This window comes from Meleagris gallopavo, chromosome 20 (genome assembly GCF_000146605.3).
Source record: "Meleagris gallopavo isolate NT-WF06-2002-E0010 breed Aviagen turkey brand Nicholas breeding stock chromosome 20, Turkey_5.1, whole genome shotgun sequence".
Taxonomy (NCBI): domain Eukaryota; kingdom Metazoa; phylum Chordata; class Aves; order Galliformes; family Phasianidae; genus Meleagris; species Meleagris gallopavo.
Window position 1 is genome coordinate 7740164 of NC_015030.2, and position 21489 is coordinate 7761652.

At 40.5% G+C, this 21489-nt stretch overlaps 1 protein-coding gene across 4 annotated transcripts in view; it reads left to right on the top strand.

Annotated features, from left to right (window-relative positions):
• The window catches only part of PITPNC1 (phosphatidylinositol transfer protein cytoplasmic 1), a 72909-nt gene that overhangs the window by 16028 nt on the left and 35392 nt on the right, over positions 1-21489 (top strand). For 3 of the 4 annotated variants that reach the window (XM_019621731.1, XM_010721513.2, XM_019621733.2), the window contains exons 2-4: positions 14385-14533; positions 17719-17807; positions 18148-18155. In XM_019621731.1, coding sequence (XP_019477276.1) covers positions 14385-14533; positions 17719-17807; positions 18148-18155 — 246 coding nt within the window. Of the gene's footprint in view, positions 1-3903; positions 3997-14384; positions 14534-17718; positions 17808-18147; positions 18156-21489 lie in introns of all 4 variants that reach the window. The other variant, XM_019621732.1, reaches the window with a different exon arrangement.

Consider the following 21489-nt stretch of genomic DNA (forward strand, 5'->3'; position numbering starts at 1 on the left):
AAACAAACAAACAAAAAAAAGTCAAAACACTGATGTTTATTTCCTGGATTGTGAACATTGCGTATTCAGAATGCAAGAACTGTAAGCCAAAAGCTTTTATTTAAAAAAAAAAAAGGTAGCACAAGCAGGTGAGGTACATCAGCCAGCTGCTGCTCTGAGCTGCCTGCATTTGCAGCCTGACTGCAGAGATAGCCTGTGGCCTTCTTCTCAGGCAGCAGAACTGCAATGAAGTTACAGTTTGGGTTTTTTATCAACATATCCTAGTTTAAGAATCAGGGGCGAAGGACAAGCACTTAGAATTCAGATGTGCCCCACTGAATGTTGCCTGTAGAGTCTGTTTGCTCGCTTTCTGAATATGTTCTTCATAAAAGCAGTTCCTGGAAAGGCTGGGTGGTGCTCAAGTGAACATCACTTTTTCATTATATGATTTTTTTGGGGTTTTGCCAGTAATTTATTATGCGTATCTGAAGTTGGAACCATGGTCTGTCGTGGCTTTGAGTCATTATTGAAGTCTCTGAATGTTTTACGAAACATTAATTTATTTTCATTATACATATTACAATGAAAAAAAAATATTTTAGAGATGAACGTCTTTATTGAGACATTAAAGTAAAAATTATTAATTTATTTTTAACAGTTGGAACCTGGTTTTTCAAAGAGGATTTACATGGCTCATTCCAAACACAGTTTTTATTGAATCTAGTTAGGATAGCTTTATATTTCTTTGGATCAGACCTCTTGTGCCAGAGGTGGTCTGAGGATGATGAGGAACAAGCATCTGAAAAGTGCTTGTGAAGCACTTAAGCTCATGTTATGTGGAGTTCTCCATCTCTGCCCTTCCCCATCTTTATTCATCACAACTGGTGATGCCCAGAGGATGTGCACTCATGTGGATTCTTCGGTTCTTATGACCTTGAGCTGGCACAGTTTTCCTTTCCCAGTGTGTTTTTCAGCTCTTCAGCAAATGGAGCAGATGCCCAATGTAAATTCATATGCAGCAATACGTGACTGCCTTGAGAAGAGAGAATTAAATAAGAGATTATTTAACAGTGCAGTAGTGTTTGAACACTAACACACACGCGTGTACAATATGTCATCCATCATTTCTTCCCTCACGCCTGGGCACCTGGCTTTACAATCTTAGAAAGATTTCCTTAAGTATAGATTTTGGGGGTAAATATTTGGGGTGGCTTTAAACCCTTCTGAGAAAGCACATCTGTGTAGCCTTGTGAGCCTCTGCTGCTGTCATCAATGTTGGAAGGCTGAGATGCAGGCACTGCACAGGCTTCTGTACTTGAGATTGCTATGGAGAGGGTAATAGGTTAAATAATCACTTAAAACGGACGTGGTGACATGTGATAGAAGAAAATAAGCAGCAGAAAGAAACATGCAAGGAAAACACAACCTGTGTGTAGTAGGATCTATGAGAGCCTTGTGAGTGTGTGGTGAGAACATAATATTTGGTAATTCACCTGGAAAGCTCTGAAGAGCTTCTGTTGAGAATATGGAACTGTATTTGCAAAGGCTTAAGCTTAATCCGTTCGTACTTAGCCCTTTTTTCACTTAAACAGCATAAGATAGATTCTGCAAGGATGAGGTGTCTGCCAAATGTCAGGTGGGGAGGGGAGCAAGAGCTGACATGTTTATTTCTAATTCACTGCTTTTGTTTGTTTGTAGCTTGGTTTCATTTTGTTGTTGGGGTTGGGTTTTTTTGTTTGTTTGATTGATTTTGGGTGATTTTTGTGGTTTTTTGGTCTCATTCTTGCAAGAAATTGAAACATTCCTGAGCCATTTTGGCTGTGGCTTTCTGAGCATGAAGTAGGCACAACAGAACATAATGCAACTAAAATTTAGCAGCTGTTACCAACAGGAGAACGATCTCTTCTAAGGGAAGCTGTTAGCAAGTTTAATGATAGGTGATGTGCTGCTTTCTCTGCTCATGCTTCACCCAGGTATCTGTTCAATGTGAGTGGTTTGCTTTCATATTCCCATTAGTGATGGCATCAATTTGAAGTACAGTTCTCCTAACAGAAAAATACTGCTATTTACCCAACGTGCTACCAATGTCAATGTTAAAATAAGTAGCTGGTGGTAACATGAACTTGTGTTTTACTTAACTGGCAATGACCTGTTACAGTATCAACACTGCTGCTAGCAATATAAACAGTGCAGCCAGTTAATACACAACACTTCCACTAAACCAGCTTCATTGGGGTTATTGTCAGAGCAGTGAAACTGACAGCTGCTTATGGTATTTTGGGGCAGATTCTTTAAGACCTCGAGCATCTTTCAGTCAAATACTAATCATTAGGAGCTGAGAATGGCTATTGAGCTGCAGTCGGAAGCTGCCTTATCTTTTGTTAGTAATAAAACAAAAGTCAGGAAGGACCTCAGAGTACGAGTGCAATTCTGATTGCAGTATAGCATTTCAGTTATCTGCATGTGGATTATCTGCAAACACTGGTTTGGTTGTTGGGAACTGTAGCTGTGGTAGCACAGAGTTTCAGACAAACACGTCAGCCCTGCTGACCTTGCCCTGCAGTGAATGCTGTGTGGATTACTTTCTTATAGTTTTCAAGTTCTTTTATAAATAAATTACTTGCTAGACCTTAAATTTAATCTTCTTTTAGGCCCATCTTCATATAACCTTCTAAAAACATGCTTAACTTCTCATTTCAAGAAAACATAAGCTGTTCCTCTTCCTCGAGCTTCTCACTTAGTAGTTACTCACACAGATCTTTATGTGACAGTGTTCTCTCTGGGGCTGTTTAAGATGAATTTCATCTATGTTTGAGTAGACTTCTGAAATGATAAAAGCAGGATGTTTTTGTTCATGGCTTTGTATTCTTGTGAGGGCAATTACAATTTTAGGAATGTCCACAAGGTAGTTCTGGTGTGTAGAAAAAGAATTTTGGATCCAATATCCATTGTAACATAAATCAAAGCCTGCACATGAGAATTCATTTAATGGCACTTTTTCCTTCTGATGGAGAAAAGTCAGTCAGGTGGCTTAAATGAAACGTTTGGTTTATGGATGAGTGGAGAAGCAGGCATCTCTGTGAGAATCCATTGGGATTACTTGCATTGCTGCACATGAGAAAGTGCACGTTGGGCTCTGCTGCTGCCCTGAATGTGTGTTCATGAAGACGAAGTGGTGATGCCCTGATGGCATCTTCCAGTTAATCATACAGCAAATGTGAAACCATTTCCCATGTTACAGCACATCAGACTGATCTTCTCAGACACCTAAGCTGCAAAGTTTAAAAGATTCTTTTTGAAAAGACTAATAAATTTGTTATAAAGATATCATCAATAGATACAAAGGGAAATAAAATCTAAAAAAGAATGGCAAAGAATAGTGTGCACAATTGGCTGTAGTAGTAAGTGGAAAACCAACGTGAGTTTTATCTCCCTGATTTAATGAAATGCCGTGTTATCCTTTCATTCCCACAGGTCAAAACAATGATCTTTGGTACTTGTGGCTCACTTGGTGATGGAGAAGTGGTTGGGGGAGCAGCTGAGGTTGTCAGGGCTCTGTGGAGGCCCAAAGAGCTGCAGTGAGAGGACAAGTAGCATGCCTCTGATGCATGCCTGCCTCTTCTGGCTATAGAAGTGGAACTTTTATGTAAGTTGTGACTCTGTAGCATATGTTATGACCTATCAAATAAAACGTGAGATCTTCTTAAGAAAACAGCCTTATGAAATTAAGGCAGCGTACAGAAAACTCAGTTGGCTGGTTTGAGCCTTTGGGAGCCGGCTGCAGGGACCCGATTCTGAACCCTGTCCTCTTGTCAGTATGGCTCAGGGAGCTGTCTGAGAAAATCATGTCTGGGAAGCCTCCGAGAGGCCATCAGATCTATAATGCTGTATAATCTTCCCTTTTCTCTGTAATGTTTTTTGTAGATGAAAAAGAATTTGAGGAAGGTGTGACGTGTCTGGCGTGATACTGGATCTGCTGGCTTTGTACCAATTGGAGCGAGCCATGGAATGCTTGTGGTTGGTATCTGTGGAAGCTCTGCGGTTTGAGGCAGCACGGGCAGCAACTGAGGAAAAGCTGGCAGAGAAAAATCTAAAGCTGAAACTGACCTCAGTTCCTTTCTTGCACCCATTTTAATTTGTGTTCTTTACAACAAATCATTCTCAGTAGCCTGGAAAGAACACAGCAATGGCAATCCTGAGTTGTAAAAGCTTCATTAAAAAAGAAAATACTCAAAGTTCTCTGGGTTCAATTGAATTAAGCACACCTTGCTCTTTTTGGAAGGCTTATCTGGTTGTCACATCCAAGGTTTTGTACTCAGCGTTGATTCATGACGTGTTTGTGTGTTAGAAATTATTGAAAGAATGAGACAATAAAGCAACAGATCAATCAAGCTTCCCAGACTGTAGTTTTAACATCACCAAATGCCATGGGTGAATGACAAGATGACATTGTTGTCATCCAGCAGCCTTGAATGCAGTCTTGCATCTTTCCTTTCCTTAGATGAACTTTGTTTTATAACACTAAGTTTTCTGTGCCTGTTTCAGTATCACAGCAAGAGAATGGATGCATGACAAGTCAGTATATAAACTCACAACTGCTTTTATGTGTGCATGTGTCCCACTGGCAATGCCAGACTTCTTGCCACGCATTACCCAATTGTCAGCAGTTGTGCTCACAGCAAGACAACCATTTGGCTCCAACAGAAGTAACAGTGCAAAGCTTCCCACAGAGCCAAGCTGATGGCTGCCTCTCAGTGAGAGCTGTGACCAGTTAAGCCAGCAAATGTCTTGTTGCTATCCTTTCCATCAGAAAGTAGGAGTTTTTGTATGTGCTTATTTATTTTTAACTGCAGCCTCGATGGAAGAAAAGATTTCAGAGGTAGAGTTGGCCTGACTGTCTGCAGTGGCAGGGACCAGCTGTGATGATCTGAGATGGGGAAACAGGTATATCAGGTCCTGATCATTGAGGAAGGTGCAGCTGCAGAATAGACTGCCCACCTGCTGTGTGCTGGGTAGCATTAATTCCTCTTTCTGAGGTGCTGGGTAGCAGTTCAGCCATGGCAGCAAGGAATTCAGTGTGCTGCCTGCCCCAGTGGTTATCTGATTCTCAAGAGAATTGTGCAGTCCACAGCAAGCACAAGGAGCAGGGAAAAGAAGAATTGGGGGAGGGGGGGGGAAGGGAAAATGGAAAAGAGAGCATAGGTTTCAGAGTTCAGTAATTAACTATTAGCATTCCTTCAGTGTGTTCATTCTACAAGGTGGATGTGCAGGGAGGAGGAGGGGATGTTACAGAGTGGCCACGGCCCTGTGCCTGGGCTCTGGGCTGCTTGCACACAGTCATCTTAGGCAAACTCCAGGCACCAGCAGAAGATGCAGCTGTGTTGACCTACAAGACTTTGTTCTTGCTGCTGATTCTTCCTGGGTGCTATTGGATGTGCAAACTCAGAATGCAGAGCGCTGTTTGCGTTGCCATTGCTACAGTCACCAGCTCCTCCCAGTAGTTTTGGATCAGTGACTTGCTGAGACTTTGTTGTGGAGTAGCAGGGGAAGAAGCAAGCAAGTATCTTTTAAACCCGGGTGGGTTTTTGTTGTTTGCTTGTTACTGTGGGGCTTGGGGTTTTTTTTCTTATTAAAGATTATGTCTACACAAAACACTCCAGGTTAACGTTCTGACTTCTGTGTAAAACCAACGCTTTCTGCCATGCATGCATGAAGGCTTTGAGCTCCATGTTTGCTATTTTGAACTTGGTCTTCATTAGAAGGTTTACAGCCCGGAGAACTTGCATAAGCAGCAGTCACGTGGCCCTGCTGTGGTCTGAAGTACTGTAGGAAGAAAACCAGGTTCTTTACAAAGAGATCTTATCTAGTTACCCTTCTTGTTGTTGTAGCTTTCAGCTTTGTTCCCTGGTGCTGCCATACACCGTGAGCTATTACACCCAAAGGACGTGTTCTGAATGACGCCACTGGCTCTAACTGCTGAGGAAGTGGTTAACTTTGGTGTATGAGTGCAGAGAGATGTTTGCTCACTTTGGTCCAAAGCCTCTGCAGCCAACAGGAGGGTCTTTCTGCTCTGTTCAGGAGGACCATTTCCAGCTTAAGTGGTGTTTTTGGAAATTTCTCCGTAACAGAAGTTCAAACAATACTTTTTTGTGTGATAGAAAGCCATTCCCATTTACAGCTATTGAGAAATGGCCTTTTCTGTTACTTGTCTTCTGCTGCAGAAGGCCGTGCAGCCCGGCTCAGCACAGGGACTGGAGCTGTTTAGCAGGAGAGCAAGGATCTCTTGGGCCATAGGTGCTCTGTGGCTCCAGAAGTTATATGGCATTTTAGCATAAGCATTATCACTTCTGCCAGTGGGAGCGAATTCCTTAAAGAGATGTTTATAATTCTGTGTGTATCTGTATACTTTATTTGAGCCTTGCAGTTTTGGGGGATGATATTCCACTAACAAGGGTTTTTTAGTTAAATAATTGTAAGTTCATCTGCAGTCTTTGTTTTACTAGATTAAGTGGTTAAAACAGCATGTGTTACTTATAACATGACAGTAGACAAACTTTGATACCAGTTAAAATTTTCATGGACATTCTGCAGATGAAGTTAGAAGTGCGTGTGGAAAAAATGATACCAAAAAAAGGTGACAGTTTGGAGCAGAGTTCTAAAAATTGGGGTAAAACATCTTTTACAAGCTTTTATTTCTCTAATCTTCATAAGTAGGATGAGGTGGTTTAATTCTTCTATATTGGCTAAAATCTGCAATCTCATGGTAATTTGCTGTACTGGCACTGTACTTTTCCAGGCTCTGACCTCTGAGGAGGTGCAGTTGTGGCTGTTCTGTTCCAGACTTAGGACTTGGTGCTGTCTGATGCTGGGCAGCAAACAGTGCTGAGCACTGCTGGAGTGCTTGTTGCTGGGACAGTGGCTGTTCAAAACATTTGGGGACCATACAGCTTGACATTTGTGTTATGATAAAGCTGGATTATGCCTGCAGTCATTCATTCTTTGTCGTCATCATCCCTTGAGTTGGTGTTGAAAGGTGGTCTGATCTGGAAGTTTGGAGTGGTGCTCAGGAGTCTGGTCCTTCCTTGAATTTTGGTTTGTACTTGTTGAAGAGCTTCTGATGCCCATTGTGCTGGAAAGCAACTACTTTGCTCATCATTATAACAGCACGGCAGCTTCAGAGTGGAGAAGTTCTACATGAAAGGTGCTGTGTTCTGTCCCTTCTGTCCCTAGTGTAGGCAGAGGTGCTTGGCACATTGTCCTCCAGCACGTGCACTGCACAGACACTGTGAGCAGTGTTACTGCCTTCTGCACACCTCTGCGTTCTGGGCTGAGAGTTTATGCAGCTGTACTCTGGATTGTTCTGTATGCCAGGAGCAAGGAAACACATTTCTATCCAGAAAGCACTTAACACGTTCACTGGGGACTTGGTGTGCACACAGGGAAGCTGCAGAAGTAGCATGTTGCTTCTGTAGAGCCTTATTCCAACAAAGGATGTTTTTGTCACTTGCAGGTTTAGGGAGTAGGCACTGCAGACCAAGTGCCTGTCCTGATGAACCAACATGACAACATTTTGTCGTCTTTTGGTACTGATTTTGAGATTTCAGTGTATCTTTAAGTTTAGGAAGAGAGTTAAGTATGTCTTCATTTCCTTCTTAAATAATTCAAGTCTTGCTTATATGTGTGTCCTCTTCATTGACCTTAATATCCTCATCACCCTAATCTGTAAGGTAGATGCAGGTGAGGAATGACCTGGGCAGGAGCTTGGGCTGTCTGAAGACACTCCATTCTACTGTTATGTTTATCATGGGAAGGCAAGCATCAAACTGCATTTCAAAAATCAAATTGAAGTTGATTCCATCTGATAAGATTAGAACATACATTGAAGTATTTGTTCCTTTTGACTGTGAATTTACTTTTGTTTCATTGGAAGTAGCAAAGAAGAGTTATCTGCTTCGTTTTTGCTTGACTAAGATGTAAAGCAGGTTGAATTTGTCTGATACTTTAGCTTGTAAATGGTAAGTCTTAGTTCTGATACTGAGGCCTTTTTTCATTTTATATTGTGTCTCCTAAGGAAGTTCTCCCTTTTTCTATCCTTATAGGCAGAATTATATTGCCCAAAATGCCTCCTAAGGAATTTGCTTACCAAAAAATGTAATTACAGAATTGCTCCCCTCTGACTGTGACAAAGTTTATTGAATCCTTTGTAGTTTCTTCAGTGCTCCTAAAAGCAAAATGGATTTTTTTCCTGGAAGCATCACATTCTCTGTACTTGAAAGTTGATGTTTTCAGTACAAGAGAGATTTTGTAAGAGACAAAAAAAAAAAGAGTAATTACTGAAGAGTAATTAGAGAAAAGTAACCTGAGGGGAAAGAAGTTCTACTTAAACATCAGTTGAGTGCCATTAGCCATGCAAAAAGTGAAAAATAATTTCCATTGCATGGGAGGAGTTGCACGTGTGTTCGATCCATCTGTATCACAGCCAGACCTGACTGCAGCATCACATTCAGGAGGGGTCAAATACATCCCGACTCAAACTGAGCTGAATCAACCAAGGAACACAAATCCCTCTGCAGTTTGGAGGAGCTGCTCTTCCTGTGCAGGCTCAGCTTTGTGCCTGCAGCTTTTTGAGGCACTGCACTGCTTGGCTGCTCTTGGCCTTCCTCTAGGCAAGAAAAATGCATTTAATATGTGTGGCACGTAAGTTTAGATTCTTTTTTTTCCCCTAAATCTTATTTCAGCGACATACCACTGAGTTCTTGTTGTCTGGGTTAATAAAGCAAGTTGCTTGGTCACTGCCACTAATTCACTGTGCATTCTTTGCACAGTGAGAGAAATGTGGTGGTGTGCACTGCTGGAGAGGAGCGAGGGATGGATGGAAGGAGAAGGAACCCTCTGCTTTTCATTCTGATTTTCCCTGGAACATCTGAAATAGGAAGAGTTTTCTCCTGGAATAGCAGGAAAATAGGCCTTGCTTACTAAAAGAAACTGCAAAAATTATGTTGCAAGTTTGAGTTCATTTTACCACATTCTGAGTTAAATTTTAAAGAAGGTTAACAAACAACTCTTTGAACTTCAGCCTTCATGTTGACTGCAACCTCATGGATGAATTGTAGTTAACAAATACAATATGCTGTCATATTGGCTTAGAAAGTACATCAATAGTAGTTGATAGCCATTGAACCAGTTTTGCAAAGTGAATTGTGCCTGAAAAGCAGCAAGCTGCAATTAAAGGTGTGACCTATGTGTGACTTACAGGTGTGTGCTCAGGAATAGGGACCCATAGGTGGGAGCAGTGTTTCAGTGTGCATTACTGGCAGATGGGCTGTGAGCAGCCATGAGAAGTCCCTTCCAGCTCATGTTTCTGCTTTTGGGAACAGGCTCAAGAAAATCATGTGCATCTCTTTCAGGAAATATATATCCATTCGTAGAGCCAGATAATGAGGTGGTATTGGCAATTATGTAAGAAGCACATCATGTGAACAGTGGCAAGATTTAACCAGCTGACTCGCTGCAAAATATCGTTAATAAGAACTGTTTCTTAAATATATGAGCTTGTGCATTCAGGGTGAAAACAGCTGTTTTTTTTTTTTCAGTAGCACAGCTGGTGTAGAAACACAAAATTGCTAACGTCTGAACAGGACATGAGCTATATTTAGCAAAATGTATTTGCACGTAAGCTGAAAATTTGCAATTTAATTTCCATTTCAGTGAAAATTGAAATGAGCAACATTGTATGTGTATTAATTGTGGATTACTGTTAATCTGCTTCTATTAATTGTGGCATCACTCGCATAGGATGTAAGCCCTTAATGTGCCAAGACACTTCAAATGTAATGTAGATCAGGTTTCTTTAGATGAAAGTTCTGGAGGAGGGGTACTGTTCTGCTGAACATCCTATTCCAGTTGCTGCTGAACGTCATTCGCAGGAATTTTAACAGATGAAGTGATTTGCAGAAGAAATTTCTTCCTTGAGGAAGGCAGTGCAAACACGGAAGCAATAAGAATTGCACTTTACAGCATGCAAAAGTCAACTGTTCCTGCTGCAACTGTTTATTTGTGAGGCTACAAAAACATGTTCCCATGAATTTGGGCAATACTAAAAAATGCTGCTGATGCAAGTCAGCAGATGTGCAGTGCATCACGAGCCATAGATGCATGCAGGAGCTAACTGAAGGGGAGATTTAAAGCTCAACATTAAACTTGAACTAGTCAGTCTGTTTATTACTAACTAGCATGAGGGACATTTACCCCCACTGACTGACCTGCCTTGATTGGAGGCTCTAGCAAGCTGTACGTTGCATCACATCACATCTATAGACAGAATAACCCTTTGACGTATGTAATGTTAGTTCTCTTGTATCTCATTTCTGCTACTGATGGTTAATGATTAGTATCTTGGTTTCTCTCACATGGTTTCTTTCTCTTAGATGCATGTTTTTCTCATTGCTGGATTTTTCTGTGGTGCCACACTGTTTATTTCAGGCAGTGGCTTTAGCTGATGCTCAGGACAGAGTGCACCTCTGCTGTGTTTCAACCAAAAGATGCTTGGGACCATGGCACTCATTAACTGGTACACCTATGTCTGCTGCTAGATGAAGTTGGTTGTGTAGAGTTCGGGTGCTGTTCCTTGTAACAAATCAATTTGCTGCTGTTTCAGAAGATCAATTCTTTTGCATAGCTAAAATGGATTTGCTCTTGATAATCATATTTCAGAAAGCTCCTGTTGCTGCTGAAACTACAGTCTTGTATTAGTGCCTCAGGACAGCCATTTTACAACAACAGCTGGGAGCAACTTCTTTGCACATAGGATATTTCTATATGGCAAAGAATGTGGTGCAAGATGCCTGGTTTGCTCTGAGTGCTGTGGTGTAGAGATTAGCAGTCAAATAACGTGTGTGTGCGCTCTGCAGAGGCAGCCTCAGTGAGATGTGGTACCATCCCAGCAACAGCCAGGCTCTCTCTGCAAGGTACTGCACTGGCCTATAAAAACTCTCCCCTTCTGTGCTCTCTGTTTACTATTCGTGCTTTCTTTCCAGATTTTCCCAGGAGTCAAAGCCAGTGGGACTCTTTTCACATGACCCTAGCCTACAATTTAGTTATTTTTGCAGGAAAACCACTATTTTAGAAATATCAGCTGCTGCTTTCACACCGGTAAGTTATGCTGTGTAGGAGAGACTTGGAAGTTGCTGTTTGCAGTGAGGGTTGTTCTTCCTGCTCATGGCTCTGTAGGCAGAGGGTGGCAGGAAGGTGTCCAACGCAGTGGTTGTCTGACTGATATCCTTCTGTAGCAGTGCCCTTCAGGAAAGCCTTGAGGTAGTGGTTAGCACACACTGGAAGGCAAGATGCTCACTTCTTTGGCTTGCAAAGTGATACCTGTGCAAGCCAGAAGTCTGGGAGGGAAACTGGCAGTTAAAAAGAAAAAAGAATTTAAAAAGTAGATCTGGTAGGAGCAGCGCAGGTCTGTTGGTACGTGGAACATCAAATGCTTACAGTGTGTGCTCCTCTGTGCTAGTTAGAACCAACCGAGGAATGTTAATAGCAAGGAAGACAAATCACCCTGTCAGAACCTGCAGCTCGTGCCGTGGAAAAGACCTTCTTAAATTATTCTTAATAGCTATGAATCATCATCTACACAAGCACGGGGATCAGAAGGCACAGTGTTATAATTGCCTGCGTGTGAGGGCTCTGCATTAACCTGAGATGCATTAGGCAGTGCCCATTTCAAAAGGCAGAGTGATGTCTAATAGTAATAATAATATGAAGGATTGAAGGATTTATAGTCAGCGAGTGTGATAAGAGAAACCACTTTGACTGAAGTAATTACTGTTGAGAATTGAACGGCTTTACAGGTGTGTCCTGTGGCAAAAGCACTGAGCTGGGAAGCACTCACTTGAGGTAAAATTCTGTTCTGTTCAATCTCAGAAATCTTTAAGTTAACACTGGAATGTGTGTGACTCTGAGTGTCATCAGAGAAGCAGAACTTTCTGTAAGCACTGACTGCAGTGTCTGTGAAGTAATTTCTCTGCTGAACAGTGCAGCTCAGCCATCCTTACCCACGCGCCAAGCAGGGTGCTTTATAGCCTTGGTGATGTGCCGTTCTGCTTGCAGTTGTGGTAGCGTGTGTCTGTGAAATAATATCAATCTCTATTAGCTAAACATGTTGTATGTGAGTATCTCTGGTTTGTGATACAGAGCTAGTGAATGCCTCAGTACAGCACTGTTATTCATTGCCAGCATGAACATGCGTTTGTCTTGATGCTTCTGAGCCAGTGTTTCCCACAGAAACGGAGATATTTGTGTTCAGCTGGGAGCAGAATTGCCAAGATTGCGTGGAAGTAGGAAGTCTTAGCATGCAATGTCATGTGCAATTGTGAAACGCTTTCCAGAGATGTCCGTGGCAAATAAAAGTCAAAAATAGCAGAAATCTGATCAGAGATCTCAGTAGAGATTCTGGTTTTATGGCAGACTGTATTTGCTCTCCCCCTTTCCTTGACTTACCTTTTCATGTTCCACAGGCTACAAATTACTGATCTTTCTTTCCATTAGAAGATAAGCACCTTATCACCTCTCCTCTTTTCTACCATCCTTATCACTCTGCAGGCAGTGCCTTTGCTCACAGGTGGTCTAATTCACACATATCTAATTAAAAGCAGGGCATTTTTTCCTCTTTGTGTTCAGCTTTGAAGAATGCTGCTTTGATATCAGAGCTGAAGAACAGCTTCATGTGCCCAAAAGTTCTCATTTTTCCAACACTACTACCTTGTCCAATAGAAGTGCTTGCTCCGTTTACAGACTTTGCCTTGGCTGTGTACCAGGGCATTCATTTATTACTGGTGAAGCAGAGAAGGCAATTTTTCATGAACTTGTTAAAGTGTATGTTTGAAGTTGACAGCTCTTCCGAGTCTTGAAGATTAGGACAAAGTGTTTAAATGTGATGAGATAAAGAAGAAGAAGATTCAATAGAGACCAAAGATGACGATAGCAAGATTAGCAAGAAAAATGACTTTTAGGGCTCATCTATTAAATGGGGACATTTTGCCTGAAAGAGGCACCAGATTTCAGGAAACTGGAGACACAGGCAGAGAATAGAACTCGGCATCCAATAGTTCAAATAGTATTATTCTGCATCACTGTTTTAGTGAATGTCTTAGGAATGTTTCTTGCTTTGTTGCTGTAGTGTGCGTGTGAGGGAACACCCCTGCCCTATTCCGTATTGTTTTCTTTAGCAAGACCATCTCATTGATAACTTGTTCCATATGTTTCAATTGTTTTTTTTCTAATTTTACTCTTTTGGTTTGGGATTTTAGAGCTTGTAAAGTACGTAGTAGGATTGCTGTTTTATAACTGTAATGACCATGAGAATTTCAGAGAGATTTGAGGTCAGGCTGTTACCTTCTGCCTACACTGCAGCTTTGTGTACCTGGCAGCTTTGTGTGTGTGGTAGCTCAGCCATTAAGGGGTTGTCCATCGTGTTGGAAGTGGTTGATGTGGTAGATGTGATTGGAGCGGATGTCCTTAAATAAATTACTTTGGAGGAGTGATGGATCCAATGGATAAAACCGGACAGGTCCAAAGACAGTTTCTTGTGAGAACTGTGGTGTGTTCAAGAATGTGGAAGGGACTTAAATAAGAGTGAAATCTCAGGACAGAGAATGCATGGGAAAGTACAATCTGACGCTAAAAATCTTGGCTAATGAAAGTTTAGGAATGTACTTTTTGTTAGATTTCTCTGGAGGAAAAAGCCCTAGAGTAGATGCAGACATACTGCAGGGAAAAAAAGTCAATTGCCAGTGCAATAATATATCTCCGTGATTGCAGCCCCTGGGTTTTGGCTTCCTAAATAACTTGTGAGTCTATATAAAAAAGATATGTGCTCAAGTTGATTTTAATGATATCACCAAATCACTCTTCTTAAACTTCTTTTTCGAAGTACTAAGTCTGCTGCTTTCTGTGGTAAGAGCTGAAACTGCTGTTTCTGTGAATTTGCAAACTATCCTAAATCCATGTGTGAGGCTTCACTACTTGGCATCATGTTGGTATGACAGGAGAATTCTGGGCTCGTAGAGTTCACCTGCCAGTTAAAACCACCTTGAATGCAGAATATTAATTGTTCATTTATTCTTAACTTAAATACTTACAAATATAGTCTAAAAACAAAGTCCTCTCCTGATTATTGTATGCATGTGGCTTCTTGGTTTTTTTTTTTTCTGTAAGTGAAGCCCTGGATTTGATAAGATAATGGGAGGAACTTTGCTTGTAGGCCTAAATAAAGCTTTGAAATACTGTTTTTTCATCCCTTAGATGACCTTAAATTTGTACATAATGATACATAATTGTATGATACTGACTTACGAATACTCATATTGCATAAAGTGAATACGTTGTTCTTGATTTTTGCTTTGCAGTACAGAATTGGGCAATTGTACATGATAAGCAAGCACAGCCATGAGCAGAGTGACCGAGGCGAAGGTGTGGAAGTGGTGCAGAATGAACCTTACGAGGATCCAAACCACGGCAATGGTCAGCTAACAGAAAAACGTGTCTATCTCAACAGGCAAGTGCAATACAGAACTGCTTCTTTCAGCATGGCCAGCAATAACAATTAGCAGTGAATGTCCTTGTCAGACAAAAAAGTGAAATATATCTCTTCCCATGGTGAAATTACACTGCTGAAGGTCGAAACCTCCACACTCAAAGGCTAGAGATGTTTTTATATTAAAAACATATATTTGTGACCTATGAAATGCATTGCTCAGTCTTCTTATTACCTCTGACCTAATTGAATGTTGCTGTTTTTCTGATGTTCTTCTATTCCCATTGGCCTGCCTCATCTTTTATTACACTTTTATGCTCTTTTATAGCAAGCAGAGAAACAGCATAGCTGTTTTTATGTTACAGGTTATTCCTCCTTTGCAATCCTGACATATGTAACCTTCACTCAGGCTAAACTGAATCACCAGTGATGTTACATGCTCACACACATGCAGTCAAACAATATATTTTGCCAACATTCAATATTATTGTGACTGTAATTCTTTTTTCTCACAGGCTGGATATAAGACTTGGTAAAAATCAATACATTTATTCCTGTTGTAGAGCTCCCAGACTTTGTTTGTTTCTGGTTAATTCTTTCTTCCGTGTTAAGAAGAGATAAGGCATTATGCAATGAAGGGCATGTTCAGAATCAACACTTTATTGTAATTCATAATAACTACATCTGTCCTAGAAAGCATGTGTAAGACATACTTGGGAAGCATACTGCTTCTGTTAGCATAGGCAGGAGGATCTGCTGCCTGAAGATGGGTATGACCACTGACAAAGAAGATTCACGTGCCTTCAGGAAATTGAAATTTAGCTAAGGTTACAGTGGATGTTTGAAGTCAGGTTTAAGGGACTACTTTACAAGAACTCTTGTTTAGCTTGAGTTTATACTACTTGAATGCAGTCACCTCCTGTAACACAGTATAGGAGCTTACATCAAGTACTTTTAGTGTATTCCTATTTGTATAACACCTCTGTAGACAAGAACTACTTGCATGAATAAAAATAGCCACACTGCTGCTTCTGCAGCAACATCTATCATGGTTACTGCAGGAAGCTGTGCTATTTAGATAGCCATTTGGGGCATCTCCGACTGCAGAAACTCTCACTTCCTACAAGACCAACACAATGCACTCAGAGATAAGGTATTACTGCACTTCCCAGTACAAGTTGCCTTCGTGCTTCAGAAATCCAACCAGATGTACTTCCTGAGAAACAAGGCCAATGGAAAACACAAACTGTTGTACCTTTCCTGCTGCTACATTGAACTGGATATTGAAAACTGTATGAAACCTTTGTGAGTTGAGTACTTGGACAGTGCAGATCTCATGGAGAACCAGTAGCTCTGTAACACTTCGCCAGATCTGTCCCCTGTGCAACTGAGGAAAGAAGCACATATATTAGGTATTGTTAGGCATAATTTTTCCTCCAGCTTGCTTTCTTGTATTAATAAGCTTTGATTTCCTTCATTCCATTCTTCTGTTGTTTGTTTTTTTTTTTTGTCATTGGTCTAAGTTAAATGACTTCCTTGTCATGGTTAAATTCAGGAGTAGAAAGGTGAAGAAATGGTTTATTGGCCCGGTGGTTTGGGCTTTGAATTGGTGGGAACAGTTGTCCTTTCCTGCTTGCACAGCTGATCTTGGCCCAGATACTCCATTCTTATTCTGCAGCACACATGGTTTTCAAGCAGATGGTCTTCGAAGTTTCCTCCAGTATATTTCAGGTGATCTGAGTTGTTTCTGCAACCATCCATCACAGGACATCTTCTTGCACCAATTTGCAGTGAGTTGTGAAGGAGTATCACTATAAAGGTTCCAGCAACAAATAGGTTTGGACGGCTTCGCACAATCGTGAGCAGTTGTCCTCTGTGCTTTGCCAAATGCTCACGAACAATTAATGAGATACTATCATCAGTATCTACATAGATTTAGAAATATTTTGTGTATTTATGCCTCCACTGTTGCTCAAGCAAGCAGTGTGCTGCAGCTTCACTTAAAATGTCATTATTTCACAGACAAAAGCTTCTGTTGCCAAGGTGGTCCTAGCTGCAACGATAGTCCTAAACTTGATATTTTCAGTGATGGTTTCCTGGAAAGATTTATGCGTTATTTTCATTTGTATTTTTTTACCTGCTAATATTTTAATTCTTACGTATGTAGAAAGGTGCATAAAAGGCTGTACACAAAGTTTTGTGTAAAGAAAACCTGTTTTTGAGCAATGTCATCAAAGAGCAAAAGTCAATGCACTTGACTTTGAATCTTCAGATAACGTGCTAATGTCTGCATTTTGCCTCTGGGCAAATTCAATATTTATGCATAGTTAGATCGTGGTTAAAGAAACCTTAATGATCCAAACTTATTTTCCCCTGAAGTTTGCTAATACAGACAATCTTTTTACTTTCAGCACATGTAGTTATGCTTAAATAACTGTTTCAGACATTTATAGTTGGGAAAATCAGTAAAGATTCAGCCATAACCTGAGTGATCTTCTTGACTCCTTGACAGACCAACACGATTTGAGCTCCTGAAGTACGGTGCAGTTTGTGCTCACAGAAAGTCCATGTTTGTCTGAGTGGCCAGCGCTGCATCCCTGTTACTGACAGCTCAAGTGACTGTAATTGATGTTGTTAGGAAGGGCTTGGATGGTGGATTTGCTTGAACTTTGCTTCTTTTTAGAATGTGTGGTTGTTCATCACTTGTTTGGTACTCTGGTACGGGTTTGTGTGCCAGCAAGGGATATGGGGAAATAGGAAACAGCCTCTAAGAACAAAGGACAGAGTCAAGATGGGAGTGGACTGGCACCACAGATTCGCTCATGAGCTCTTATTAGAGGGTGCCTCCCTGTGGCTGAGAACACTGTGACACAGACACCTTGCAGGGCTCACCTGCTACGTCCTCCATGACCTGAGCTTCGAGGCTCAGTTCTTGAAACTGCACTGAAACCTCAGCTTGTGTCTGATCAGAGATCATTGCACTGGTGCCATATTGCTTGATTTGGAGGGGAACAAGCTGTCTTGGTTTCATATACATCTGTGGAGAAATCTGAAACAACGCATGTTTGTAAGATAAAAATATTGTGAAGTCTGAGTATTACTGCATCCTGTGAAACACTTGTCAAAGTATGAGCATGTTTGCAAGCATCTGTATTACATACATGCAGATCATAACATATTCTAATTATGTATTTTCTTATTTTCAGCAAACTACCTAGCTGGGCTAGAGCAGTTGTTCCCAAAATATTTTATGTTACAGAGAAGGCTTGGAATTATTATCCTTATACAATCACAGGTAAGAAATAAAATGATTACTAACTTGTTTTTGAGTAGTTCATCTTACCAGATCGCACACTAAGTGATAGACACAGAGATTAGAGACTATGGCTAAGTAAAAGCTGTAATCTGTGTGATACCCTCCTTGCAAATAAAACATCATGTACTTAGACTGTGCTGACTTGTACTCCTTGTTGTCCCATACGCTTTAATAACACATAAATCAGCAGATTATCAGACAGAATTCCTTTAATGTGTGTTTACTGCAAGGACCTTGCTTCAGTGTTTTATTTCACGTTTCTTTTTTTTTCTTTTCCCTCATCATTCTTTTTTTTTACAAATGGACGATTGGAAATCAGAATACACAGTAAGTTTTCCTTCTTTTTATTCTAAAAATACAGTGTAACTATGTGAACTATAGTACTGGAAGCCAAACTGATTCCTTCTTAATATGTAATACCTTCAATAGTGGAACTGTTTGTTTAAGAAATGAAATGTTGCATTTGAACTATTCCTTATAAATTATTGACTTTTTTTTTTAGCATTTGAAACATGGTATATTTTTATGCAGTAACTGTAACATAGAAAATCTTCTATAAAACAAGGCAAGGCTTTTAAAGTTCTAGTTATTACTTGGAGATATGAGAACATACTTTGTTTTATTTATTGTTTTATTAACTTATAAAATGCTCGTCTCTGGTATGGTATCTGGGAAACTGTACGATCAGTAGACAAAATTAAGAATAAACTGGGCCTGGTGCCCAGAAAAAAAACAGCTATTCTCTCTAGCAGAGCTGAGGCAAAATATAGCATGTAAATCATGAGAAAAATTGTTCTAAATGTATTGACCTCAATAATATACAGTGAGTTTTCAACAGCCTTTGGAAGATGAGGAGGAGATGGTGAGGCAATTCCAGGTGAAAGGAGACTTCAGAAACAGCTGCCTTGATTTAGATTGAGTTTCTGGTTACAGTTAAAATATAACCCATTTGTTTTTAACTCTTCATTGTTCAAAGTCTTGAGCAATGTTTTAAAACCTGTGAAGAATAAAGAGAGGAGAGAGATTTTGATGTGATAAATGTGAAGGAGTCAAAATAAAGGGATTTGGAGGCTTAGCTCTGGAAGCTGGAGGCTTAGAGTTATAAATGTGGTAAGATAGGTTTGAAAACTTGTATAGATGAACTGTGCTTTTCAACATTATGTATGTAGGTTGCTCCAAAAGTAATGTCTCCTATTTGTTTCCATGAAACAATACAGTAACACTGTTTGATAGAGCAAATTCTCAGCTATAAAACACTGTTTTTTCCCAAGAGTCACCACCATTAGCTGACTCAGATGGGCTAATCGAGATGTTCTTCATCTTGTGGTGTGACAGCTGTGCATGACCATCCAGAATGTGGCTTGTTCATATCACTGTCACCACAGCTGAAAAACACCACCCGCCCCTCACTGTGCTCACATCCACTCCTTGGTTCTCCATCAACATTCAGCAAGTGTTGATGAATGTCAGGGGTGCTGTTTTTTCCCCATGGAGGAATTCGGTTCCACCCTTTTGCTTTGTGCACACTCCTATGTCATATGCAGTTGTGTGAGCCCCTTTGCTGCCATCTGTCACACAGCAACAGCACATAATGGCACACTGATGGAAAGGTTTGGCCATCCCACCGACATCCACCCCTGAGGCTGTGGGCCAGTGTGATAGAATAGGAGGCATTACTTTCAGAGCAGCACTTGCGTTTATTATGTATTCTGTGTTTCACACGTGAGTTTCTTACAATAAATTTTACATGTACCGTAAGGGATAGTAACAAAAAAGGGACAGACTCTCAGCTATTTTTGTCTGAAGGCATCTTCAGTGAGGCCTTTTGCAGTTTACAGTAATTAAGTGACTGAACCTTTGATAGCAGCTTAATCTTGCACTGTGAAGATAACAGGCAATGTCTCGTAGGTACCTGTTACTCTATTGAGTACTTTTTTCTTTAACTGAAAGAGACAGGTAGGAATGATTGAAGCAAACAAACTTAGGTCTGAATTTGAAATGCAGTGCATTGTTGAAACCAAAGAGCAATGTCACCCTCAAAGAATTTGAATCAGGAAGTGACCTTTTCCTAATCTGATGAGACAACACCTGGAACACATTTCATGGAGGGTGTGTAGAGGAGATACAGCTGAAGGGGTGTTCCAAGAGCAGAGTTGAATAGTGTTCTAAAGAAAAATCAAATGGGTCTACAAATACAGAAGGTAGGCAAAACAGTGCCTTAGTGACAGTGCCGCTGCCTGTGGGAATTCCCCAGTTCCCATAATTGCTCACAGTGGTGCAAGGAAATAAAGCTAAAAATATTGGGATGAGATTAAGGAAACTGCATTTCAGTCGGAAATCTAAAGCCAGTTGATTGTGAAATGGTATTCAAGGGAAAATAGAGGAAGTTCTTTGCCTCAAACTATTGATTCTAAAACAGAAATGTTAAATATACCACTGGGAATAATTCCAATATTTGCCTAGAATATTTATCTAAATTTGTATCTGTATTTATTAGAGAATTTGTAAAGAAAGCATTAACCAGCACAGAACTTGCCCAGAATGTGTAAGACAGCTTGGAAACACTTTTTTCTAAAAAATGGAAAATTCCCTCTAGAGGGTCTGTGGGACATCAGGGGAATTAAACTGAGCCTCAGTTCGAGGAAAAACTGATTCTGAAATTAAAAAAAAAAAATTAACGTATCATTGACAAATCAACCAAAAATCACATAAATGAAGCAGAACCTTACCAAGGTGTGCATACTACTAGAAAGGAAAAATCCTGCCTTTTTATCTGAATCTCCACTCTAAATGAAGAGCAAGGATCTTAAAGGCTCCGTAGTGTTATTTCTGTGTGCATTAGTGCTTTAGAAGAGGATGTGAATGGCAGACTGAAGCTTGCTGAAAGGCTTAGCCCTATCAGCTGTAGAACACAAAGGCTGTTCAGAAACTGGGTAACATCAAACACATACACTAGAATTCAGTGGTTCAGTACAGACTAATCTGTTTTGCCTGTGAAACAGTACAGATTTCATAAATATGATTTTCTCAAGGACCTGAAATTGCAAGATCGCATAAGGGAAAAAGTTCAGCAAGCATTGAAAATAACTTCTGGATTGCTGTTCTCTGGAATGGTAGTGTGAAAAATCAGGAGTGAGTGGATGCGTGGCAACAGAAATAGGAGTCAGTGTTTGTTGTGTTTGTACTCTGAAGTCTGGGTCTAGTTTTGAGGGCATCCACTTTGAAGAATGGTGTCTATTCCACAGCAGATTTCTAAATCTGACAGCAAACAGCAAGATACGGCTGCCTGGTTGACAATTGGGTCTTGACAGCTGTATTAATAACATGTAATGTGAATGACATACTAAAGATAATGAGCTTTACAGAGTGACTGTACAAGTGATGCTATCTGTTGTGCAATATGTGAAATATTGTAATGCCAGGAAAGCATTTTAAAATGTATACCATGCTGTTTGTGGAGGAGGATCTCATTAAAACTGCAGTACAAAAGACTTGTTATCAGGAAGATGTGACATGGGTTATGTCCCAAGAAATGCTGCTTCAAACCTTGAGCTAATCCTTGCAAGCTTCCTGCTGCTATTGAAAGCGGAGGAAGTAGAAAAAAACGCTTTTGAAGCTGAAGCCAAAGGAATTCATCCAGGTTTGATTGAACTTAGCGAAT